Below are 21,372 nucleotides of genomic sequence, written 5' to 3' on the forward strand. Positions count from 1 at the left end.
AAGAGCATGGGAACAGGCCTCTATAGCTTCCCACTCCCCCAACCTCGGAATCACTAGCAACTTGGAGCACCACCAGCACACTGGCTGGAACACTTCTCACACAGCTCACCACCCACCCACACCAGAAAAAGAGCCAAAACAGGGGCACCCATAGTTAAAGCAAACACCCAGCAAACACATACACTTCCACCGTGTGCATGACGAGGTAATCGAAGGCTGGCACAAAGTGCACTGTGAGAGTGTAAACCCGACTACACCACCAAACACGTCAATCACGCCTTCTCCTATAAATCAACACACACAAGATACCAACACACAACCATAGCCAGATACATCACCAGTATCTTTCATCCTTGAATTCCCAGTCAACACTTCATACAAGCTTCCTTGGCTAATCCCTCTCTCACCTCTTCTCAGAACTTCATCACCTCAGCCCTCGAGCTAGCCTCACACACCAGCAGGCAGTAACCCAACAAAACCACATGCACACACTCTCTCTATGCCAAACCCAAACACAACTACACACCATCTCTCAAAAACACCTCCAAAACTCCCACGAACACAACCAACTGAGGTCTCCATTGTGCTTGGTGAAGCTGCTGACGGAATAGCAAGGACCTGAAAGTATGATACCAGGAGATCTTCCACTATCACTCGCTGCTTCACTATTATGTGCGGCGTCCGCACCTTTTTCTTGAACTCTGTAGCTCTACAGCAGCTATACAAATGAACACACCACCTTCACTCACAGGCGGCTCTCCAACCCAAAGAAAACCTTGCTATTATCTCTGCGACGGCAGTAGAGGCAACAAGACACCCTCTCTCTCTGCTACGAGCTCTGCGCAGCTAACAAAAGAAACCTCCTCATGGCAGCTATACTGTCTCCCTCCTTCGCCACCAGCCACCACAGGCGTCCAAGCAAACCGAAGTAACCCTCCCAAAACTCTCTCTCTCTAGAGGTGGCAACCACCACACAAGAAAACAAACTCCTTGGTGGAATCGGGCAAGTCCCAGATTGGCGCTCTGCATTTCATTAGGGGAAGGTTGAGGTCTATAGGGGCCCTTTAAGCTGCCATATTATGATTTTAATGACTTTTTGTTAAAACATTAAGTTTCTTTGACTTTAGATACCTTCTTGTTCTTCAAACGGCTAGAAGTTTGAATTTCAAAGTTTCCCGCCAAAATTGAATTTGAAATCGAGCGAGCAAAACTATATCATGTGACATATCTATGGAAAGAGCTCGACGAGGAGATTCTGGATCTATAATCTCCGACAAATTTTGAGCTCATATGTAGAAGTTATGGACGTCCAAAATTTCAAAAACTTTTCCCCCACTTTTTGGAAATGAAAAGTACAAAAAGGTATCTTCTAGAGAATTTTTTGACCACCTTTAATCACCCAACATTTTTGTATACATGGCATCACACGATTGGCTATTTTCCTTAATAACCTTTTAATCACATGGCATCTTAAAGGGCCCCTATAGACCTCAACCTTCCCCTAATGTGGAAATCACGTGCCCACCATGCTTCTGCTACATTTTCTTTGGTTTTATTTTTCCATTTTCGCCACCCTTGAAGCCTTGGGTTCAAACCCATGCACACCCTTTGCTTAATATTGGTGATGAACATCTCCGATTATATACGTGCCCTTTACAAAGATTTGATCTATTCCTACTCTTCCACATATGCTCACGAGATCGCAACCCTTGATCATAACTCTGGTGGTGTTCCACAATGTGTTCCAAACATCATACCATTGATGCTTGCACCATCTCCAACCAACATATCTGCATCAAACACATCATCACATGCTAAAAAGGCTTCATTGCCACTTCAGTGGTGGGTGGAGTATTGGGCATCCCAGTGCCACATAAACATGCATCTATATGTACATATGCCAGAAAACCATACTAAAAAAAACTCCTAACAACGCCTACGCGCAATACAAACATACAATATATTGAGATGTGAATTCGTAAAAAAATACTTCATATTTAATCCGTAATCGCCACAAAAGATATACCTGCGGGAGGAACGGGCACTACCCTGTGAATCAGGTGTCACATGAGTACTAGGAGGTACATCAGGAATAAGCTGGTGACTCTCGTGATGTGATGTAACTAGGCTAGGAGTCCTAAGCAAACAAAGGCCTTAGTTTGTCAAATGGTGGAACAGTGATTACAGGTTTGTTTCAACGAGCATGGTTGCTTCGTTGAGGATTTCAAAAATGGATGTAGAGTTATTGCTAAAGGCAAGAAAGAAGGCAGGTTGTTTAAGCTGGATGCTGGAATTCCTGAGTTAAAATCAGCCATGTTCTCTAAAAGCAAAAATGTGGTACAGGACATTGATATGTGGCATAAGAGGATTAGACATGTCAATATACAAAGGTTAAAGAACATGCAGGCAAGAGGCATTGTTAGTGGGCTGCCTAGATTCAAGTATGATGGGCATATGCATGTTTGTGAAGCCTGTCAGTTTGGAAAGCAGGCAAGGTTGCGGTTTCCTAGAGAAGGAAATATGAGTAGCAGGCCACTTGAGATAGTACATAGTGATGTATGGGGTCTTGCACAAAACCCATCCATGAAAGGCAGTTTATACTATGTGACATTCATTGATGATTTTAGCAGAATGACATGGATATACTTTCTCAGAGAGAAGAGTGCAGTGTTGGAAAAGTTCATGGATTTCAAAGCTTTTACAGAAAAGCAATATGGCTGTTGGATTAAATGTTTGAGGACAGATGGAGGTGGTGAATACACCTCAAATGCTTTTGAGGATTTCTTGAGAAAGCATTGTATAGGAAGACAATTGACTTGCACAGCAGGTATACACCTCAGCAAAATGGTGTGGCTGAGAGAAAGAATAGAGTCATATGTGAAGTGGCCAGGGCAATGCTTAATGAAAAGAGCATGCTAGATTATTATTGGGCAAAGGCTTGTGCTACCACAGTGTATATACTGAATAAAACACCTACAGTAGCCATTCATGGAAGTACGCCAGAGATGCGGCTTACAGGTTATAGGCCAGACATTGGACATCTCAAAGTATTTGGATGCATAGCTTATGTACATGTGCCTGATGAAAGAAGAAGGAAGTTGGATCCTAAGGCAGAAAAATGTGTGTTTGTTGGATATGCACAGGATCGAAAGGCATACAAATGTTACAATCCACAAACTAGACAAGTGGTCATCTCACGAGATGTGGTGTTTGATGAGCTTGCTAGTGGTCTATTGTATCTATATATTTAAAACAACTATATGTCAGACTAGAGATACAGTTTTAGAGAGGAGCTCAATACATTGTTGCAAAGGAGCTCAATCGGGCCAAGGCTCATATTGGCAGCTGACCATAAGAGAGCGAAGGGCTAAAAGATTACCCACATCTTTTTCCAGCAAGATGTTCTCTATTATTGATGTTAGATATGGTGATTTAAAAGCTGTTGACCCACATCTTTTTCCAGCAAGATGTTCTCTATTATTGATGTTAGATATGGTGATTTAAAAGCTGTTGACCCAGGTGATGGCCTATTGAATACCTCTCCTGAATGCCAGGTATACGGGAAGGGCATGGAGACAAGGAGCCGCATGTTGAATAAACCACATGTGGGACAAACACCGATGGAAAAGACCACTCGCAAGAGTTGCAACCAGCAAGAGGACTTCATCGTTTTGATGGGGAGTGTGGTGCAGGAGAAACCGCATGCGGGAGAAAATATGGAGGAGAAATTGACTGCCAGGAACCACACTCATGAGAGTGAAGTGCTACTCTGGAAGAGGACAAGACCGAACAAGAGGTCAAGGGAATACCTGGGCCTCAATACGGGGCACGCAGGGGGCACAACCTGGGGACATAGAGGGAACTTCCCTGCAGAAAACAAACACCCACAGATAAAGGAGAATGGGGAGGGCCAGACAATGGAGTTCTCATGGATGGATCGTGGGTGTAGAATAGATCCTAGCTGGAAAGGAACTCGAAACCCGAGCCAGGAGATACATGATAACCTGCCAAGAGACAACTCTCATGAAAAGATGAGATACAAAACCTCCGAAAACAAGAGGATGCAACCACCACAGGAATGGAGGATGGAGAAGAATGCATGGAAGAGTTTGTTCATGCATACAGCTTTGGGAAAGAGTTGAAGATGAATTTGACCATTTCCAATGGATGATGCACCAAGAAGGAGACAAGGAAGGCGATGAAGAGGAAACTTTATAGGAAGCCATGGAGGAGGCCAAACAGGCACTTGAGAAATTGCATGTGCAGATGGATAACTTATGGGAAGCATTCATGGAGGATGATCAAGAGTGGAAACGATTGGAGGAACAAAACCATTCACGTCATCAAGCATGGGAGAATGAAAACCTATGGTTAAGTGAAGCACATGACCGAAAATGCATCATGGCAATAGCAAATTTGGAAAAAAACTTCACAGTCGGTACGTTGGAAGAGAGATGGCAGGGACTCATGGACAAGTATGAGAACATCACACAGGGGCCAAACAATGATGAAAATGACAAGGAGACGGAAGATGAGGGGAAAACCAATGAAAAGAAGCATGAACATGTCTATGAAGCGGATGAAGAGGACAATGTGAAGGGTGCAAGGTGGTATGTTGAACCAGATGTGGACTGGGATGGAGACCTCTCCATTCTCATCATGGAGGAAGTAACATTTAAGCCCAAGGAAGGTATGGGATAGGAGAAAATATGGAGGAGAAATTGGCTGCCAGGAATCACACTCATGAGAGTGAACCGGCTCCGGAAGAGGACAAGACCGAACAGGAGGTCAAGGGAATACCTGGGCCTCAATACAGGGCACGCAGGGGGGCACAACCTGGGGATACAGAGGGAACTTCCCTGCAGAAAACAAACGCAAATTCCCAGTGTTTCGATTATTGGACTCATTATGATTTCCATAAATTTAAAAATTTAGATTTTTCAAGAATGCAAATCCTCAGTTTTTCCCACTATCATAATTTCCATCTTTTTACTGCATATTATGCCCTCCTTGAAACTTGGAACCATTAGAAAGATCTATGTGGAATACTTGAGTTCTGAAAACCTTGAGGACCAGTTGGAATTAACCTTGATTTTTCAGCCTTTTGTTAATTGTATGCTTTGGAATATACAACATCTAAGAATTCCCACGATCCTATTCCCTTCATCATGTAGAGGAGTTCCTCCTTCAAGCCCTCTACAAATTTGTGAGTAAGAGCCTCACCCGAGACTTCAAGTACATACTTGTGCAAATGAAGGAACTTGTCCTTGTACTCATCAACAGAAAGATCATGTTTTCCCTCTTTAGACTTGCTTGAGATTGTAAAATTCCATCTTCTTTTCCTATATAGCAAAATGAGGAGAACAATATCTCTTTTCAGGAGTACTCAGAATTCAGCCAAAGTAATTGGTTCATTTGGTTTCTCTTGAATCTATACATGGGACTTCCACCATAATTTTGCGACACCGCGCAATTGTAGTGAGGAAATTTTAGCCTTTCCCTCCTCATTGAATTCTCGAAGGCCAAAGAAATCCTCCAATTCTTCAAGCCAAGCCTCAAGATGTTCTCCTGTCTTCTTTTCACCATCAAATTCTGAGAGTTTTGCTTTCTTAAAAACCTACTTTAGGGCATATTCGGCCACATCTTCCTGTGCTTTAGCTCTTTTTCGAGTTTGTGGTTCACGATTAACATCGGGTGGAATATCTACATAAATCCTTGCACACTTGAATCGTTCTCGTTTTGATTTAAAGGGTCGGCTACTATTTTTTCCTTTAGCTTTGTTTAATTCTATGGTCAATCGTTCAATAAGCTGAGCCTACTTGGCTAACCTTTGTTGAACTGCGTTATTATCAGTCATCTTTCAAGCACGATCAAGGATGTGATCGCTCTAATACCACTTGTGAGGCTTCGGCTCAATAATCACAATATAATTCAAGAAAGTAGAATTTTGCACAAAATTTTAAGACAGAAAGAGAACAATTCTGTATATAATCAAGAAATCTTACAACAATCTGATATGAAGCATTCTTGGAGAAAAGAGCTCGAACCACCTGCTCACCCTCGAGCTATCTCACTCGCTCTCACTTTCATGAAAAACTCGCACTCAAACGCACACACACACTCTCACTTGCACTCTCAATCTCTTCTTTGATTTTTTTGTGTATTCCTCTTCTTCAACGTTCAAAGACAAAAGTAGCCCTTTTCTAGATCCATGTGCCATATTTTGGGTGGCGAGGTTGCCCTTTTTGGAAAAAAACGTGTTCAGGAAGCTTCTTCACACACGGTCATCATTCCCATGGGATTACATTTTTTTTAACACTAAGAAAATAAACCTTTTCCATGGTGCGCCATTCGCGCGTCCGTGATCTGATGCGGATGCTCAATAGCTCATCTCAAGTATTCCATCCTCTTCTTTGACTTTGTATCTCTTCATCCGAGGCTAATTCTTTATTCTTGACCTTCGTTTAGGACCTACAATGTCTCGATACGAAAATCTAGGCACACTTTTAGCACAAAACTTCTCCTAATTGCCCCTCTAACCTAATCAAAACTCACCCCCACAAAAATGGCAACTGCCTGAAAATGACCCAAGCCAAACATTTCTTGCAACACAAAAGTTTGTCAAAAAATGTTAGATGTCCTAACAAAACTTTCTACACACTTTCTACAACAAGAGTTTTTGAAAAATATTTATATGAAATTATGAAGCGCCACAGCAAACCACCTATAAGGAGGGATCTATTTACTTTTTATCATAATCAAGTTAGAGGTTAAGGATTAAGGTCCAAGGAGTTAATTAATTCCATTTAAACTGTGGATGGTGGGGGAATACAAGTGTTCACAAGTGTAATATGTTACATTGGATCAATTGAAGGACCCAACATGCTATGTGTTATTTGAAGAAGAGAAAACATTTTTATTTTTGCTCACAAGGAAGTAAATTTTAGTTTTTCAATTAATGGAGTTTTGTTGTAAAAAGTTAGGGTTCTCAATCAAGGACCAAAGCTCGATCACAAGGGGTGTAGATCTCAATAACATCATCATCTTAAGGAGTACAAGCCAAGGGATTCCAAGGAGTAGCCATGCATAGACCTGCAACAAAAGGAGGGATAGCAACACAACACCAAAGGAGGAGGTGCTTAAGCTCATACATTAGGGATATCCCCTCTTAATGTCCTTACCCCAACTTAGATTAAGGGATGGTGGGGAGGGGAGAGAAGCGAAGGAAAGCATAGGAAGGATATGGTGGGTGGTGCAATTGTAAGGCCTTGTCAATATTAGTTAAACCTTGCTAGTCCTAAGAGAGCTACATACTCATAATATCTTAGCTATGCAACTAAAACCTTGAACATTTTCCCCTATGCATAATAAATAGCTAAAGAAAACCATACTCCATGATGCAATGTTCCCAATTTTGATAACAAGTTCAAAACTCACATATGTTTTCAAAGATTAGCGTTATTAACCTTTAAATTCAAAACTCACATTTGTTTTCAAAGGTTAAAATTATTTACCTTTAAATTCATGACATTCGAATTTATTTCAAAGGTCTTAAAGAGCCCTTCAATAATCATCTCTCTCTCTCACTCTCACTCCATCTCCCTCCCCTTCTCTCCATCTCCCTCTTTTTTCACTCACATACTCTTATGATATTTAAAAAAGTATTCCTTTTCTCGCTTAGTCACTCTCTCTCTCTCTCTCTCTCTCTCACACACACACACACACACACACACACACATTCATGAGTGGGGAAAAATGGTTGGGTCATCAACTTCAGATTAAGTCTTGTGTTTGAATATTACTCCCATTAGTTAGATTGATTTGGTCCCTTGGGATTGTTTGAATGATGATGTTAAAAATATTCTTCTTCTTTAGTAAAGGATCTTGACTTGAGAATTTGTGTGCAAAAAGTGGAAGGAAAGAAAATCTATGTCTCTCTCTAAATATCTCCACCACTTCATGCATGTAGATAGAAGTGGAGCACATGCCTTGCAAGATAGAGGTGTGTACCTTTCAATATTTGGATATAGTTCTTTTGTATATGCTTTTTTTATATGGTTCTCTTCTTTGAAACATAGTAGTAATGACACATCACATAATATGCAATGTTTTGGTAGATATGTAATGCCAAAGCTGGTGCACTTGCAATAGCTTTGCGTCCATGTTTCACCCTACCCTTCATTACAATGCTCAAGATTCAAGACAGGCTTGGTGTAGCTCCCTCAAGAGCTCGAGTGATTGGGCTCATTGACCTAGCTATATCTTTTTGGCAAGCCATCCCCCTTGTGCTACCGATGTAAGAAAGGAGCAGATTATGGTTAACCTAAGTGTAGGAGCAAAAGTTTCTTGAAAGTCAAAACCTTTAACTTGTGTAAAAGGTTTGGCGATGTTAAGTCACTTAGTTCCAATTACATTATGCCTAAGAGGATGATCTACAAGGTCCCAAGTGTGGTTTTTTAGGATGGAGTCATACTCTATGCTTTTAGCAATTCTCTTCAAATCCTCTTGTGTGCTTCAATAAATGTGGTAGGCTCTCGAATCTTGAGTGCCTCTCTCATGAGCAAAATTGAAAACTCACGCTCTATATCCTCATCTCCTCATCCCAAAGCAATGAGTTGAACTCTCAAATGTGAGAGTAGTAGGCTTGACACGAACATTCAAAGACGTAACAAAACTATCATACTTTAGTGGCAATACCCTTAGATAACAAATGCGAGTGATATTTACAGAGCATAGTCATGTTGATTGCGACCATATGGTAAAAAAAAACTTTGGTGAGAAACGCCTCTACTATTTCACTGTCATCAAGCTTCTTTTTTTGAAGCTACTTTTTGAGATTGTGAATCCATAAGGGATTTTGTGGTTCTGTATTGCCTTTGAAAACAGGTCCATGCTAAAAAGATTGGGGAAGGAGAGAGATCTTGATCTCTTGTAAGAGCACCCACACTCACACAACAATGGATCACACACACAAAGATGGAAGGTTGAAATCTTCTTTTTCTTCTTACTTTTATAAGAAGGCTACAAAAGATAAGTGAAAACCCAACATAATACTAGAGTAATATGTACAAGGGGTTGATACTGTAAGGGTTTTTTCAAATACCCCTTGAACGCACGTGATATATAAAATTTCTTAGAGGTGAACTCCTCGAGGTTGGGCTTGACATCTCAACACTCCTCCTTAAGCTCAACTCTATCTCCAAGACTCCAAGCATAGTGCAAAATCTGTGAAGCTTCTCTACTCCTAAGTCCTTGGGGAGAATGTCAACCACCCGCTCCTCTATGTTAACAGATATGAGATGAATATCTCTTGCCAATACCTTTCTCTGATAAAGTGATAATGGACCTAGACTATATGTTTGGTCTGTGCATGAAACACTAGACTCTTGTCCAACTCTATGCTACTAAGATTATCACGATAGATGATGACCTACTTGTCCACTTGGAGCCCCAAATCTCCAAGTAGCTTAAATAAAAAAGCTACCTCACATACTACCATCACAACACCCTTGCACTCTGTGTCTATGCTCGTCGATAAGGCAACCGTTAAATGCTTCTTGTTGCTCCATGTAAGAACACCACTCCCAAAGGAGAACATAAACCCCCTATAGTAGATCTTTTGTCTTGTTTTTATTACACTATCTTAAAACACCTTGTATATGCTAGTAGATCTTCTGCTGCTTCTTTTTATTACACTATTCTGAAACACCTTGTATACGCTTCATTTATTCACAATATAAAGGTATTTTTTTTCTTATGTATAAGTGATTGTGGACTCTCAATATATGTTTGTGTTCTTGAATAACACTTATTTATAAATGTATTTTATTATTTTTTAATATGTGGTTCTTGTATTGTTCATGTGTTAATTGTTTTAAGAAAAAGATGAGGGTAGAATGGGAGAGAAGAATATCTGTTTCTTTCCCATTATGGCCCCTATCCCATTTTTTAATGCAGACTACATCACGGCTATCCAACCGCATGCTCCTAGCCACGTGTAAAGTCGTATATATAGCCGTGCCTAAGAATTTTTTTTATTTTAACTTTCCTTTATTACAACACCATTATGGACGTGGCTATGCCTTTGTCCTCTTGTAGAGTGGAGCTTATTCCTTGACCTTAGTCAAACATCCTCCATATTGCACATATTTTTCCCTTCATATATATTCTCATTCTCAAATTGACGAGGCAATCATAAAGAATTGAAAATTGGTTTCTCTATGTAGCGCTTCATAGAAGAGGACAATAGCTAAGAATATAGATCACCATGCTTCCATATTGTTCCCAAGTGTATGTTGTGCAATAGTAGAGGTCTAGAAGATGGCATGAATGATGTAGGTCATGTGGTTGCCACTCACATTAAGAGGACAATAGCTAAAAATACAAATGAGCATGCTTGCGTATGTTGCCAAGTGTATGTTGCGCAATAGTAGAGGTCTAGAAGATTGCAAGAATGATGTATCAAAAAGGTGTCACGTGGTTGCCACTAAGTGTGAGTGAACTTTGAAGTTGCATTAATGATATTGCCATCCAAGTGTGAGTGAACTTTCAAGTTGATAATTATCCTTAACATTTAAATTCCAAGGTGGCTTTTTAGCACGAGTAATAATCGAAAGAAAGAACCTAGGCATGTTGTTCAATCACAATGTAGATGCTTGCACCATGGTTTGCCCATATAATTAGGTGCCAAGGTTGAAATCTCGTAAACATGAGTTTCTTGAAAATGTTGAATCAAGGTAGATGTTTGGACATAGGTTTATATTTAGGTGTCAAGGTTGTAATCTAGTGAGTGAACATGACTTTTCGTCTGAAAATGAATGCATTGAGTGTGGTGGAATCTTTTGCTTGACATTGTACATGTAGAATGCTATAAACTAAGTGCTATATGAGTGCACACGCTGCCGACCGGCCTAACGTGTTTTCTTGTGCCGCTCACCTTCCAAGTGGCGATATTGGAACACCTGCCGCCTACTGGAGTCTCTGGAACGTCCGCTTTCTACAGTGCGCTCTCTCTGTCTCTGTGTGAGCGCTGCCAAAGCCTACATATGGCCACGCGATAACATAGGTCTCAAAGCCATCGTGTGTGCGATAATATTCAATCCTCCCGTAGCAGCATAGTTGTGTGTGTCCAATAACATTCAATCCTCCGCAGCAGCGTCAACATGGCCATGTTCTCCTATGCCTTGCTCATGTGCGCAGCAGCGTTAGCGTTGGTGGTGCCCCAGATGGCGGGCGCTAGCGACCCGGAGCTAACCACGGACTTCTCAGTGCCCACGGGGATGAACGCTAGCATGTTGGATGGCAACTTCTTCACCTTCACGGGCTTCCGTGGGGGGCCCAACGCGGCAGCCGGCGCCTTCAAGCCCATCAAGGCCTTCGCGGACGCCTTCCCGGCACTGACCGGCCTGGGCATCTCCGCCGCCCTCTTGGAGTTCCAGCCGGGGTCCCAAAACACCCCCCACACCCACCCGCGCGCCACTGAACTCTTCTACGTAGTCGATGGCAGCATCATGGTGGGCCTGGTCGACAGCGCCGGTCACTTCTTCAATCAGACGCTTCAAAAGGGCGACCTTTTCGTATTTCCCAAGGGGCTCGTGCACTTCCAGGTGAACCCCAGCTCTTACAGCAAGGCCTTCGCCTTGGCCTCATTCAGCAGCTCCAACCCTGGCACCGTCTCCCTCCCCGCCACTCTCTTCGGCTCCGGCATCCCTTCCGCCGTCCTCTCCCAGGCCTTCAAGGTCTCTACCGACACCGTCGCCCAGCTTCAGGCTCCCTTCGCCACCAAGAGCTGAACTGTTCGAAAGAACTAGCCGGAGCTATATTGACTTAACTAGTCCAGACAATATCTTTGTGACACACACGATAAAACAAATGTCAGTCATCCTCACAAATGGATGCCCACTAATTATCATTTGCATAATTATTAAATGAATGCCAAATGCCTTCAAAATTGCCATGTATTTTTCTACTCCCTTGGTGTGAGCTCTCAACTTTGGGGGCTTTAATAACTAGCGTTAGCCCACACAAAAATGGCGTCCAATCAAAAATGGTGTGCCATGCATTTTTCTACTCCCTTGGTGAGCTCTCAACTTTGGGGGCTTTAATAATTAGGGTTAGCACACACAAAAATGGTGTCCAATCAAAAGATTTGTAGATTTCCATGCAATCTTCAGAAGCTTTTCACCACCTCTCTCTGCTCAACATGTCAAGCGCTTTCAAATTTCATGATAAGTTCATTAGCAATAAAGTCAAAGCATCACATCTATGCCCACACTATATACGCAAGAACTTTAGGCACATTGAGAAATACTAGAACATGGTATGGCATTTTGAATGTGTTGTGCCCCCAATTTATGAGGATAAGAAACGAGTAGGATTTGCAATTGATATATTTTTTTTCATTTAGATGAGTGGGTCAAAATGAATCAAATGTTCACAGGTCCATTGCATGTTAACAAACCATTTTTTCCCAAATTAAAGGTTAAATCAAAGATAAAAAGTTTACACCTTTGAAGAGGAAATATTTTAGGCTCATCTCACTTCTTAAAGATTGAATGTTAATTGAAATATCATTGGTCCATTGTATCTCTAGCACTATAGTTTTTTGGGTTTGAGTTTAAGCATGACATAAGAGTTGACATGGGTAGATTTACGATCCATTAAAGGTTGTAGTCAAATCCCTAGTTCTTGTTTACAAGTGTCTCCTTGTCATGTGTAGTCATCTATCAATTGTTGCATAATGGTGCCTAGTAAGGGTGACATTTTTTTAAGAAAAAGAAATTCGAACTATAGAGTCTTATTACGTTTTTCAACCCATAGTAGTAGTCTCCCTTCATGGTAGCCTTTAAAACAGATCTCACCCAATAGTGCTCTATCTTCCTCACCCTAGTTTTTGTTCAATCTTTCTTATCACAAAATGTGTTGCTCTTCCTTAGCTAATGTAGTTAAGATTGGGAAAGTTTACTTGAACGTTTTATGCACTCAGCTTTAAAACATAGTGAGTGATAAGGAAGCGTAGGCCTAACATAGTGAGAAATATTTGAATTAAGATTACCTAACTAGTCCTGATAATATATTTGGTAGGAGATGTAATGATCTAACTAGTCCTTATAATGTATTTGGTAGGAGGTCCAACTAGTCCATAACAATATTTTTGTGACACACATAGACATGATAATAATCATCCTCACAAATGGAATCTAACTAGTTCATTCACTCATCTTTCTCATCATTTCCATTCTTAAATGGGTGCCAAATGCTTTTAAAAGCACTATTCTTGTTAAGCTCTCAACTTTTTAAGCTTTCACATTAAGCGTTAGAGAACACAAAAATGGAAGTCAAAATAATTCTTAAGTTCTATTGTGATGAATTGTTGCCAAAATCTATCTTGAATTCCATGCGATCTCCTAGATCTTTTTGGTAGCTCTCTCTAATAAATGTGTTGAGCACTTTCAAATTTGATGACAAACTTATTATCAAGGCGATAATCAAAGCATGACATCTATACCCACACTGTATATGCAAGAACTCTAGGCACATTCATAACTAGTATAACGTGAAAATTTATTGTGGCCCAAATTTATGGAGATAAGAAGAGCCTAGGATTTGCAAATTGAGAAAGTAAAGTCTATTAATCAAAATGAATCAAATATTGTGGGTTCATTGCATTTAATAAAACTATTCTTTTTTCAAATTAAAAGTTTGATCAGACATTAAAAAAATTTTCCTTGAAGAGGAAATATTACAGGTACGTTTCACTTCTTAAAGTTTGCACGTTGAAGTGATATATCATTGGTTCATTGTATCTCTAGCACTACAAGTTTTTGTCTTTGAGTGTAAGCATGACACACTTGTTAATTTACCATCCATGAAAGGTTATATTCTATCATCAAAGTGAACCCACAAGTCATGGCTGGTTATGCGTGAGATAGAAAAAACGTAAATAAAATTGGAAAGACTTTTGCATGAATTTCCTTAGATAAAAGAGAGATGCTACGTAATAATTTTACAAGGCACTTTGAAATGTTTTCCCTTGCCACCATGATATCATCTCCCACATGCTTTAGAGAGGAATACCAATCCTTTAGAACTGGTCATATGCATTGATGCCTCAATGTTGATGATCGAAGATACATTGGTTGTCTTGTTGCTCACTTCTTTAATGCCAACATGGTTAGTTGTTCGATCTTTAAAGTGTAGATCTTGGGGTTTTCTTGCATTTGTTAGGTGTGTATCCTTTCTTATAATAAAATCACTCAACATTTTTATTCTCTTTAGAAGAGTAAGAGTAGTTACCCTTGTTCTTTGTGCTAGCGGACTCTTCATCCACATATCATCATCCCAAAGCAATGACCTAAACTCTTCTTCATTCACATCTCCTAATCCCAAAGTAAGAGGAGTCAAGTGTGACATCAATATTCGAACATGTAACGAAACTATCATATTTAGGTGGTAATACCCATAGATAGCAATGAGCAAAACTCAAAGAAGTCCTATTAATACAAAAAATTGATTTTGGATATGAATGCCTCTAGTGCTTCACCTTCATTTTACTTTTTTGTGGTTAAGCTTATCATATAGATTTTTGAATCCTTAAGGAATTTTTTTTTGGTATTGACTCTATAATATCCTTTCTTGTAGTCCAAATTCCAATCACTATGCTATTATTTATGTTGCTCAACATGGAAAAATTGGGCTGCTGGGGAGCAAAACAGAATTTCACTACTAGGTAGCAACATTTAGCTACTACACTGTAATTTTGTTGCTACACTATTATGGAAATTTTCAAAGAGTTATTAAAGATTGATATTAGGTTGTTGTATGTCACATACATACAGAAAATGATGATAGTTTTTAAAAAAACATCCTTTGGAACCCTTAAATCCATGTTTAAAAAACAAAAAGAAAGATAGTTCAAAACTTTTAAAGGGAAATAATTATATAAAGAATGTCAAGATCATGAACCTATCCCATCTTGTAATAGATTCATTTGTGTTGCTTCATCAACCTCTATATCTAATGGAAGCTCAATGAAAAGTTTGGGTTCCATATCAATATCACTATCATTATCAAATAAAGCATTGCCATGATCAATAGGTGACACATCATATTCTTTAGATTAATGTTCCTGATTCTCTTGGTCGTCCTCCTCTAAATTTCTTTCTTCATTTTAATCATCGTATTCTTCCAATGACTTGATTTGAGGTAGTACTTGAATTTGAAGAATGCATTGGTGGAATGAATTTTAAGAAACCCATTTAGATGTTTCTTCATGGTTGCTTGAGACCCTATATATATCACCTTGAACCATTTGACATCAAAGATGAATAGACTAAATGCTCTAAAGCTAACCTCAAGAGTATCGTGAGTAGTTCCACAATACTCAAGATTGTCCTCTTTGACATTTGTATCATGCTACAACAAACGAAGAGCATGAATACCTAAAGAGCCATGCAAATTACAAAGGATCTATAAATGGACAAAAACATTCACGTGGATATAAGTGTGGCTATGTACGTGGCTACCTACAACAATGCATATATCCGTGCATACAATCCCATGTACAGTAATACATATAGGCACGTCTATAGTCGCACATATAGCGGCTTGTACATAAGTGCATATAGTCTTCTCTACACACAACATCACATACAATTGTGTTCACAAAAATGCATATAGCCGTGCACGTCTATAGCTACGATTTTCTCTAAAAAAACTCTGACAGAAAGGGTGAGATATGTGGGGGAGACATGTCCCCCACATATCTCACCCATTTTGTCCCCATTTTTTTAAAATCATAATTTTTTTTAACAAACACTTAAAACACAAAAAAAAATACAAAACAACAATGTCATGGTTTTAATTGCTTTCAAAGTATATACAAAGGAGCTTGACTTGAGCATTTGTGTGCACAAAGTGGAACGAAATAAAATCTCTCTCGATCTAAATCTCTCCACCAGTTCATGCATGTAGATAGAATCGGAGCATAAGCCTTGCACCTTTCAATATGTGGATAGTCCTTCTGTATTTGCTTTTTTTTAAATGGTGTAATTCTTTGAAACATAATAGTCATGACATTACACATGATATGCAATGCTTTAGTAGACATATCACGCCAAAGATGGTGCACTCTTAATAGCCTTACGTCCATGCTTCACCCTACCCTTCATTACAAAGCTTAAGATTCGATATGGGCTTGGTGCAACTCCCTCAAGAGCTCGGGAGATTGGGCTCATTGATCTGGCTAAGTCACTCTGGCAAGCCATCCTCTTTGTGCTACCAATGCAAGAATTTAGCAGATTATGGTTAACTTGAATGTAGGAGGAAATATTTCTTGAAATTTAAAACCTTTAACTTTTGCAAAGCATTTGGGGATGATCAATGACTTAGATCCAATTACCTTACCCCTTAGAGGATGATCTACAAGGTCCCAAGTGTGGTTTTTTAGGATGTAGTCATATTTTGTTTTCATGGCAATTCACTTTAAATCCTCTTTTGTGCTTTAATAAAGGTGGTAGGCTCTGAAGCCTCTCTCATGAGACAAGGCTTTATAACCTCATCTCCTCATCCCAAAGCAATGAGTTGAACTCCCAAGTGTGAGAGGAGTAGGCCTGACACCAACATTCAAAGAAGTAAAAAAACTATCATACTTTAGTGTCAATACCCTTAGATAAAAAATGGCAAGATGGATTTGCAGAGAGCATACTCATGCTGATTTTACAACCACATGGTAACATAGAATTTTGGTGAGAGACGCCTCTTCTTTTTCACCTTCATCAAGTTTCTTTTGTTAAAGCTCACCTTTTCATGAGATAAAAGGATAGGCTTGACCTTGAACTTCCAAAGTGGATACCTTAGGACATTTAGCTTTTGATCAATAGCAAATGGTGGTGGGAAAGGTCACATAGAAAAGTTAGGGAAGGATGCTGGGAATTTGGAAGCATTTTAGATCTTTTAACATCGATATAAGAGAACAAGATTTTTTGTGGAGGCTCAACTGGAAAGGCTTTTGCAAAATATTTGATGATTGATATAGCTTTTACAAAATCTGTGACCAATGATAGAGCATTGGAGGTTAATGTAGGCTTTGCATTCTTGACCAGATAGTTAAGTGGTTTAGTAATATTCTAAAAATTTTGATTTATGAGGTTTGCTTCATCCATTGTTGGGGACAATCAGAGGAGTTTGGCAAAGACTTGATTTTATTTCTTAATGGTCTTACCTTCTTGGGCTAACGCCATGGACTCATTAATTTTTTTCTCATGAATATATAAGATTTATTAAACAGACATTATTCATGTATAAACAAATACTTGAAAAATGAATAATGCAATTTAGATCATCACCAATCTTACTTCACTACTCTGCGAACCCTTTGTAGTATGTGACATCTCTCTATCTATAGTCTACCTAAATTGTGAAGCTCCTTGCCAAAGCCTAGTGTGGGAAGATGCCATCAATTTGTGTGATTTCACCATCTTTTTTGCATTCAATTCTTTGTCTTAAAATAAGATTCTCTCATCTATGTAAGCAATGAAGTTTTAATTTTCTTTCGTAAACATCATATATAAAGAGAATTGAGTCAGAAGTGCAAAATTGGTTTTAGTTGAAAAAAAAGAAATTGTTTTGAATCTAATATTTTTGCCTAGTATAATGTATTCAAGAATGCTAAGTTTATAGGTGACCAAATAGCTTGAAAATAAAGACTGTGCAAAGCAATCAAAGATACCATTCAAAGAACCTATAAGGAGGGATCTATTTACTTTTTATCACAAACAATCAAGCTAGAGGTTAGGTAGTATGGTCCAAGGAGTTAATTAATTCCATTTAAATTATGAATGGTGATGGAATACAATTGTTCACAATTCTAAGACCTTACGTTGGATCAACAAAGAAAACATCATTAAAGAGGTCCGTTAGTTTTTGCTCACAAGGAGGGAAATTTTAGTGGTTCAATTCATGGAGTTTTTTTTAACAAAATGTTAGGGTGCTCAACTAAGGATCGAAGCTCGATCACAAGGGGTGTAGATCTCAAGAAGTACAAGCCATAGGATTGCAGGAAGTAGCAAATGAATAGACCTGCAACCAAAGGAGGGGTAGCAGCACAACACAAAAGAAGGAGGAGCTTAAGCTCATAAATTAGGGATAGTTGTTAACCTATTCTAGGGTTAACAAGATCTACCACCATTATCTTATATCAACGAGTCATGTTAGATATACCAAAGGGTCATACATTCAAGATATAAAGCAATAGTGTCCAAAGCTACAACTTAGACAGGGGCCCGTTGGTATGACGGAGTACTTATGGTGATTCCCGCTTCAAGTGCATGTGGTAGCAACAACAAGCAAGAATGAGGTCCTAAATAGCATTAGGCCTCTTATGAGCCTAAAGTTCCTGGCGAGCCACAATTTAAGTGAGTGTGAACACATATGGCCATGTATATAAGTGAATATCTCTCATAATATAATATACTCTCCCATTGTGCAATTGAGTCTTGCTCTTGCTAATTCTCTTACTAATATATCTCCCTAATGCATGCTAGTGAGTGTGTGTGAGAGTGAAGTAAGCTGAGAGGAGGGATGAGTACCCGTAGGGCAGGGCAACGGTGTGACGACGCTCGTGGGAGTTTCTTCACATACTCGGGATGGTCTTCCTTCTTTGTCTGTTCCTGAAGCTCATCGGCAAAGAATAAGAATGTCTCACACCCTTGCCTAACCCCTCTTAAAAGTTTCATGGTTGAAATTAGAAAGGCCTCACTATTCCTCTCTTCCCCCTGAATAACTTGGGTTTCTTCCGTCTCACTCTAGCAAAACTCACAATCCCATCTGCACAATTAATGAGGGCTTTTTTGGAGACTAACCAATCCATCCCAATTATTGCATCACACTTACCTATCACGAAGGCATAGAAGTCTCCCTCACACTTCCTTCTCGATAAGGTGAAAGTTAAGTTTTCCAAGAACCCTTAGGTGTAGTAAGTTTTCCCATTAGAAAGCTGTACGGTCCTGTTTACTTGATTTGCTAATCTTAAGTGCTGTTTCATTTGAAAATAGCATTCCCCATGTGTGAAAACATTGAGAAAAACCCTTGTGACTCCCATGTGCACATTTTTTGCACTCACCAAGGGTTAAGACATTGAAAGATAAACAAATTTGATTAATTAGAAACCTTAAAAAAAATTATAACATTGCCTAGCCTAGTAAATATTTGAAGTAAAATGGTCAAGATCTCCATGGTAAAGGAATTAATTTAAAAATTTCACAAGTTTTGGAGAAGTAAAGTAATGAGTGCTACCCGAGTCAACTAAAAATTGAACATCTCGATTTCTAATCTTTCTTTTTATTCTTATCACAGAAGCATGTGCATGAGATGCAAAAGAAACCATACATTTCATTATAGGTTTAGGCCACTCACCTTGTTCCCTTGCTTCCTTGATTGTCGGATCCATCTTAGTGAACTTCGCTTGCATCTTTGGTCATCCCAAAGTTGAATTTAGCTTTGTTGGGACACTCAAATGTGCAATGTCTCTTCTCCCCACATCTAAAGCACAACTCTAGCCTCCTTTTGCGTTCAATGAACGGGGTTTCATTTTGCCATGTTGCTGGTTTTTGGTTCTTATAATTCCCAGTGTTTTGATTATTGGACTCATTCTGATTTCCATAATTTTGGAAATTTGGATTTTTCCTACCTCGCTGATTAAAGGGTGCAGATCCTCAGTTTTTCCCACTATCATAATTTTCATCTTTTTGCTACATATTATGCCCTCCTTGAAACTTGGAATCGTTAGAAAATTTTGCTCTACGTGGAATACTTGAGTTCTGAAAACCTTGAGGACGATGGCCAGTTGGAATTAACCTTGCTTTTGGAGCCTTTTGTTGATTGTACGCTTTGGATACAACATCTAAGAAATCTCGCGATCGTGTTCCCTTCATCATGTAGAGGAGTTCCTCCTTCAAGCCCTCTACAAATTTGTGAGTAAGAGCCTCACCCAAGACTTCAAGTGCATACTTGTGCAAATGAAGGAACTTCTCCTTGTACTCATCAACAGAAAGATCGTGTTTTCCCTCTTTGGACCTACTTGAAATTGTAAAATTCCATCTTCTTTTCCTATATAGCAATGAGGAGAACAATACGTCTTTTCAACAGTAGCTTAGAATTCAGCCAAAGTAATTGGTTCATTTGGTTTCTCTTAAATCTGTACATGGGACTTCCACCATAATTTTGCGACACCGCGCAATTGTAGTGAGGAAATTTTAGCCTTTCCCTCATTGAATTCTCGAAGGCCAAAGAAATCCTCCAATTGTTCAAGCCAAGCCTTAAGATGTTCTCCTGTCTTCTTTTCACCATTAAATTCTGAGAGTTTTGCTTTCTTAAAAACCTACTTTAGGGCATATTCGGCCACATCTTCCTGTGCTTTAGCTCTTTTTCGAGTTTGTGGTTCACGATTAACATCGGGTGGAATATCTACATAAATCCTTGCACACTTGAATCGTTCTCGTTTTGATTTAAAGGGTCGGCTACTATTTTTTCCTGTAGCTTTGTTTAATGCTATGGTCAATTGTTCAATAAGCTGAGCCTGCTTGGCCAACATTTGTTAAACTTATTATCAGTCATCTTTCAAGTACGATCAAGGATGCGACCGCTTTGATACCACTTGTGAGGCTAAAAGCTCAATAATCATAATCTAATTCAAGAAAATAGATTTTTGCACAAATTTTTAAGGTAGAAAGAGAACAATTCTGTATATAATCAAGAAATCTTACAACAATCTGATATGAAGCATTCTTGGAGAAAAGAGCTCGCACCACCCACTCACCCTCGAGCTATCTCACTCGCTCTCACTTTCATGAAAAACTTGCACACGCACTCTCACTTGCACTCTCAATCTCTTCTTTGATTTTTCTGTGTATTCCTCTTCTTCATGTTCAAAGAAAAAAGTAGCCCTTTCTAGAGCTTTCTCGATCCATGTGCCATATTTTTGGTGGTGGCGAGGTCGTCCTTTTTTGGAAAAAAGCGTGTTCAGGAAGCTTCTTCACACACAGTCATCATTCCCATGAGATTACATTTTTTTATCAGTAAGAAAACAAACCTTTTCCATGGTGCGCCATTCGCGGCCTCGGTGATCCGATGGGGATGCTCAATGCTCATCTCGAGTATTCCATCTTATTTGACTTTGTATCTCTTCATCCGAGGCTAAATCTTTATTCTTGACCTTTGTTTAGGACCTGCAATGTCTCCATATGAAAATCTAGGCACATTTTTTGCACAAAACTTCTCCTAATTGCCCCTCTAACAACCTAATCAAAACTCACACACAAAAATGGCAACTACCTGAAAATGACCCAAGCCAAACATTTCTTGCACAACACAAAA

The 21,372-nt window shown here is 39.3% G+C and overlaps 1 protein-coding gene across 1 annotated transcript; it reads left to right on the forward strand.

The window, feature by feature from the left end:
- Window positions 1-11,054: 11,054 nt before the first annotated feature.
- Window positions 11,055-11,958, forward strand: LOC147612565 (putative germin-like protein 9-2). Its single transcript, XM_086782814.1, has one exon. The coding sequence runs from the start codon at window positions 11,163-11,165 to the stop codon at window positions 11,790-11,792; it is 630 nt and encodes a 209-aa protein (XP_086638940.1). The 5' UTR covers window positions 11,055-11,162; the 3' UTR covers window positions 11,793-11,958.
- Window positions 11,959-21,372: the final 9,414 nt, after the last annotated feature.

The sequence above is a fragment of the Cibotium barometz genome, chromosome 45 (assembly GCF_041138505.1).
Source record: "Cibotium barometz isolate CiBa-2024 chromosome 45, ASM4113850v1, whole genome shotgun sequence".
Taxonomy (NCBI): domain Eukaryota; kingdom Viridiplantae; phylum Streptophyta; class Polypodiopsida; order Cyatheales; family Cibotiaceae; genus Cibotium; species Cibotium barometz.